At 42.1% G+C, this 5,754-nt stretch overlaps 1 protein-coding gene across 1 annotated transcript; it reads right to left on the bottom strand.

Moving 5' to 3' along the window:
* Positions 1–1,228: 1,228 nt before the first annotated feature.
* On the bottom strand, positions 1,229–2,699 carry fgfbp2b (fibroblast growth factor binding protein 2b). The gene is made up of 2 exons (XM_023409507.2): positions 1,848–2,699; positions 1,229–1,493 (listed from the first exon to the last, which is right to left on the bottom strand). Exon 1 carries the CDS (start codon positions 2,610–2,612, stop codon positions 1,866–1,868), a length of 747 nt encoding a protein of 248 aa, XP_023265275.1. The 5' UTR covers positions 2,613–2,699; the 3' UTR covers positions 1,229–1,493; positions 1,848–1,865.
* Between the last annotated feature and the right edge of the window lie 3,055 nt (positions 2,700–5,754).

Raw genomic sequence — 5,754 nt, 5'->3', positions numbered from 1 at the left:
TTGTTATATTTTCTGCTGCATATGCAAGAAGTTTGATCACATTTATACACATTTATCACATATATCCCGAAGTCTTTGCATTGGCTACCAATATAAGCCAGAGCTGACTGACCTGAGAGGCCTTAGTCAGATTTGCTCCCCCTTCTTATCCAGCCTAATTACTTCATCACTTCCTTTCTGCTCTCAGTTAAAACTCTTTGGGGCTAGAGGCTTTGCTAAGCATCTGTTTCAAGTTCAGGAGGTGGGATCTGAACTTTTTTACCCCCTAGATCCCCCCCCCCCCCCCCATATTCACTGGGTATGCAAATACCCAACTGAGTTCATAGTGGACCTACACTTTGTGTCTGTTGTTTAGTTCAATTTGTGTGTGCAGAGGCTCCTGTAAAATACACAGAAAGTTCAATAAAGACGTCTCTTTGTCAGAAATGTTATTCTTTATTTGTTTTGTTGTTGAGATGCCGAGCTCAGTGTGTGTGACTTTCTAGAGCTGTGACAGAAATGTACGACGGCTTACTTAAGCTCATGACATGAATTGTTGCATTTGAATATTGTATAGTTGGATGTACATGGATTTCACATCTTCTTATGCACCATGTATGAGAGAGTTTAAATGTCAGCTCCATAAACTGATTTCATGAACTACTCTTTTACTTAAATATACAGACAATTTTATACACACCTTAACATTGTTGGCATCTTTGGAAAATTTCAAATCACCATCATAAATTTAAATGTAGTTCTGTGTATTTTAACAATAATTGGCCTCACATTATAGGTCTGTAATGCCAGATCAACTGCTTGCTAAGGGATTAAATGATTTAAAGAAGTGGCTGAAGTGACTGTGAGGCCAGTAAAAGTGATTTGTATCTTCCCTCATCATCCACAAGTGTGTGTTTGTGTTTGAGTGTGTGTTAACAACACCGGTGCTGCAGCCACTCTTTGGCTTCGACCTCCACACAGACCTCCTCTGTTCCTACACACGGTAGCTCTTAAGACTCGATTCATCAGCTCATACAAAGAAGTGTTTAGCTCTGCTCAGACGCCTTCTGGGACCGAACCCTATTATCTTTACTGCAGTCTGTGTCTCTACGTTAACAACTTCCTGAGCCAGGCAGCAGACATGTTGTTACAGCCGGCGATGAAAAGAAACAAGGACTCCTTTGAATGAGTAAGTGTGACAACTCACTGCTTGTTTCACCTCAGAAGAAGGAACAGAACGACACAGGAGTAGAGGAGACGTCACCAGTCTGACTTTATTCTTCTTATCAAAAAATGTCATTGAAACATTTTACATCATATACAAATAGAATCACATGCCTGCCATTTTTCCCTTTGCCTTGCTGTGTGTTTTACAGATTTAAAAATGACATGTTCACCACTAACTGTACACATGTGTAGTTCGAGTGTTTTTGGCTCAGTCCAAAAGGCGACTCCAGAGGCTCCCACACAGATCCTGGAGAATTCTGACCGGGTCCATCACTGGTGTTTCCAACCTTAAAGAACAACAACAAAAAAACAATTTTTAAAATTAATTCAGGATAAAGTTTGTTTATTTTGTGAATGGGCTGGCTGCACAGAGATTTAGTCCTCCATAAACTTAGAAACTTTAAATTTGAGTTGATTTAACTGACAGTTTGTCTTTAAAAAATATCTATGTCGATTGTATTTTGTATTCTGGATTTAAACTCATTCTCTGTTTAATTAATGCACCAAAAAAAAACAAAAAAAAAACATTCTTGTCTTTTTCAGCCTTTTTTATTCTAACTTTTTCAATCTTCTTCTTTCTATTCTTCTCCTGTAATTTCTGTAACTTTCCTTTTCCTATCTGTCATTTTTCCATCACTCACCTGTGTCTGAGTATCATCTCAGTTTTGGAACCAGCTGATGACGTAGGTGCAGATGCCTTGGAAGCTCTTCCAGCAGTACTCTGAGGCGATGCGGGAGGCTTTGGAGTCAGGCTGCTCTGTGGGACGAGTAGTGGTCTTCCCAGGCTTGGGGGTAGTTTTCTTGGTCTGGGGGCCCTTGCCTGGCTGGGGCTTGACGGGCTGCTGAGGCTGGGGCTTGACAGGTTTAGGAGTAGTGACAGGCTTGGTCTGGGCTGGCACCACAGGTTTGCGTGGCTCCTGCACAGGCTTGGAGGGCTTTGGGGTGGTGATCTTGGGCCAGGAGGCCAGGAAGGTCATCTGTGCCTCGTCGGGGTATTTCTTGCACATCTGTGTGCGGTAGACTTTGGGTCCCTGGCAGGCGTGACTCAGCTTCCTCAACTCCCACATCATCTGGGTGAAGTAGTGGCGAGGGTTGAGGTTGTAGGCGCGGCAGAGGTTGGGTTTTCCCTGGAAGTCGCAGTAGTAGGAGCGTCCTGGGGTCTGGCCCTGGCTAGGACCTTTGCAGGAGACACGCAGGCGAGTATAGTCACCGGCTCCCGACACCACCATGGTACAGGAATCCTTGGTCTTGGTGGTGAATTTGATGGACTCGTCCCAGATGCTTCGTTGTTGCTGCTGCTGCTGCTGCTGCTGCTTGTTGTCATTGCTGCTGTTGTTCGTCTGAGCATTTGACACAAAAACAGTTGCTGCCAGAACCAGCAGCAACACTCTCATCCTGGATCTCATGGTGGTGTGTCTGTGATGGACGGGCGTAGGTATGGGATGATGTGTATGGATGTGTCCGTACAGAAGGTTAAGGTGTGGAAGGGTAGAAGGCATCTGAGTTTGGCTTTATAAGGCTGAAGCTTACAAAGAAGGTATTATTCAGGTGAAGTGAGGGACTCAAACGCCGCCTCCAGCACTGACCCCTCCCTCACACGTGCACACACACACACACACACACACACACGCACACACACACACACACATGCACACGCACACACACACACACCAACTACATGGGGCTTGTGTGGTGTGCTCAAAACTAAAAAAGTGATGGACGGGATGGATGGATGGAAGGAGGGGGAAAACATAAACTGAGGAAGGAAGAGGGGAGAGGGTCATTGGATCTGTGGGAGCTGAGGGGGGGGTGGAGAGTAACAAGACTGAAGGAGGGTTCACACATGAAGCCAAAGGTTGTGAAAAAGAGTGGTAAGACATTATATAATCTCACATAAGAGGGTCTTTGACTATTGATGAGGGGGAGAGGTGGGGGAGAAAACTGTGGGTCCAGAGCCGTATTTGCAGCCCAAGGTTATTTGCTGAAGGTTTAAAGTTGATCTGTGACCCTGTAAAAATAAAAAACCTCATCATGTTCTTCTACAGATGCAGAGGTTGACTTTTTCAAGATTTCTGTTGTTGTACTACAAACTTTGATTGTCCCATAAAAATTTGCTTTGTAATGTGATATAATTTGAAAATATCTTGTAACACAGTTACAATTTCTTTTTTATTGCAAAGCGTTGTTTTATCCAGATGGTTAGTGGAGAATATAATGACAATGCATTAGAGGAACAAACAAGGGCAAGGTTATGGAGAGCAGTATTAGATTTGATTAAAGCTGGGGATCAACATTGATTCATGAAATTACTGAGTGAGTTCACTGACTGTCTCTTCTTGACTTACGCTACTGTTAAACTGTTTAAGCATTATCCCGTAAATCCCGAAATCTCAGAGCAAAGTCTGAACTCAGTAAAGGCTAAATACATAACTGAATACATGTATACACTGCGGTGGTGTCCAGTGTCATTTCATAGCTCTAACCAGGCCTGACTGAACTCCACAGTGAGTTTGAACTGAACAGAGAAACACACGCTGCCTTTAAAGAGACTTAAATATTCCATATGGATCGGCTGAGAGGAAGAGCAGAGTTGCACGCATAGCCTGCTACTGTGTAAAGTATGTGTACAAATACACACATGCCCTCAGTACATTCAGGAAGTTTTATTTTTTATAGCCATCAACTTGGTAGGGAAGAGAAAAAGCCCCCACTCCCCCCCTCCATGTGAGAAGTGTGTTTATGTTGTCTGGAACAGATGTTCTCCACAATCAAGTAAGTGTAGTCGTCTGCCGATAGGTTGCAACTGTGTCACGCCACCTCAACCACTGCTAAGCCCCCCCACCACTCCCTGCAAACCTGCCCCCCAAAACAGACCTGAACCATTTCAACATGAATGATCACAGGTGTACTGTGTTTTGGCAGATGGGCTCCTTTTTCACTTAAACCTGTGGCTCAGAACTTATGTAAAGTTTAAATTGTAGGTGGTTTATGACCCCTCAACAAAAAAAAGCTTCCTGAATTTCCTCAGTGGGTGTGTATCTTTGCTTTGGTATGTGAGCCAGACAACAGCGCTTCATGAATCCTGTGTTTAATGGAAGAAAAGCAAAGCAGACACTTAGTGGACGGAAATTTTTATTCACAGATTTGCGCCCTCACCATAAACTCCAGCTGTTTTTTTGTGTGTGCGTGTGTATGTATGTGTGTGTGTGTGTGTGTGTGTGTGTTTTCCTCCATTTGATCTCTGACAAAGACACAGAGGCTTCTGGGAGTTTTATTTCTCAAAACACATGATGGCGAAAAAAAACCAAACAAAACCTCTGACAGCACAATCAACTAGGCCGTCACTAATGGTCTGGCGAGAAGTGCCTTAGACATAATTTTTTGTTTGTTAGCTGTCTTAACACCTTGTAAGGGTAATATGTATGTAGCTTATGTGTGTGTTGAATCGCTTGAAACACTGCCTCTTACAGTAGCATGAACCAGTATAAACTCTGGACTAATCTCTTCATGTCTCAAAGATTTGAATAATGAGCCACTTTTCTCGGTCAGTGTTTGAAGGAAAAGTTTGACATTTTGTGAAATACCTTTTTTTTGCATCCTTCCCAAGAGTTTGCTGAGAAGATGAATAGCACCTTCATCTGTGTATGAAGCTACAGTGTAGAGACTGTTTGCTTAGCTTAGCACAAAGACCAGAGACAGGGGTAAACACCTGATCTGGTGCTGTTTTAAGATGAACAAAATTGGCCCAAAGCCTAGCAATTTACACTTTCTACATTTACATTTACTCATTTGGCAGACGCTTTTATCCAGAGCGACTGACAAGTGAGGGACAACACTAAAGCTTCAGTGCAACTGGAAACGTTGGCATAAGAACAAAGTACTACATCTATTTAATAAGTGCAAAGAGATCAAGTAAAACTTTCTATCTTGTATCTTTAATACGTACATAATCCAAAACTGTAAAACCACAAACTGACACTTTAGCCATGCTAACAGCATAGCTATATGGATGGCAATGTTAGCCTGACTTTGGTCATTTCCTCACTCAAGCTACGCTAACTGGCTGCTGATATTTAACACACAGATGTGAGAGTGGCATCTTCTCATCAAACTCTTGGAAACAAAGCAGAGAAGTATATTTTCCACAATGTAAAACTTTTTCTTGAACATCTACCTGGTCAGTGCAAACCTGTAGACAAAATGATGCAAGCTACATTACAAATATTCACCAAGCAAAGAAATGAAGAAAAAAAAGAAAGAAAAGAAATGAACTACTCCTACAAAAAAAAACTACGTACATGTTATAAAACAAACATTAACAAAAATATAAAACTTTCAAAAGTTTTGAAAGCGTAAAAAATGTACACTTGTGTCACCAAGTTAAAACTGATGATGTAAATACAAATTCATTCTCTATATGTAAAACTAACTATGCAGGAAAAATTTTCTGACATCTGATAAAGTACAGCATGAAACACTAGAAGGACTGCTGTGGCGCTGCTGAGTGGATGCTGGGATGTATGAGATAAATTACAGTTGGCTGGCATC

Source organism: Seriola lalandi, unplaced genomic scaffold (genome assembly GCF_002814215.2).
Source record: "Seriola lalandi dorsalis isolate HSWRI2012SDOR001 ecotype SW California unplaced genomic scaffold, Sedor1 jcf7180002054394, whole genome shotgun sequence".
NCBI lineage: Eukaryota > Metazoa > Chordata > Actinopteri > Carangiformes > Carangidae > Seriola > Seriola lalandi.
The sequence above is the reverse complement of the archived record's forward strand: the minus strand, read 5'-3'. Positions and strand labels throughout refer to the sequence as shown.

Bases quoted from the DNA above. Each gene is read 5' to 3' on its own strand.
- fgfbp2b (XM_023409507.2), bottom strand. From the start codon at position 2,612: ATGAGATCCAGGATGAGAGTGTTGCTGCTGGTTCTGGCAGCAACTGTT.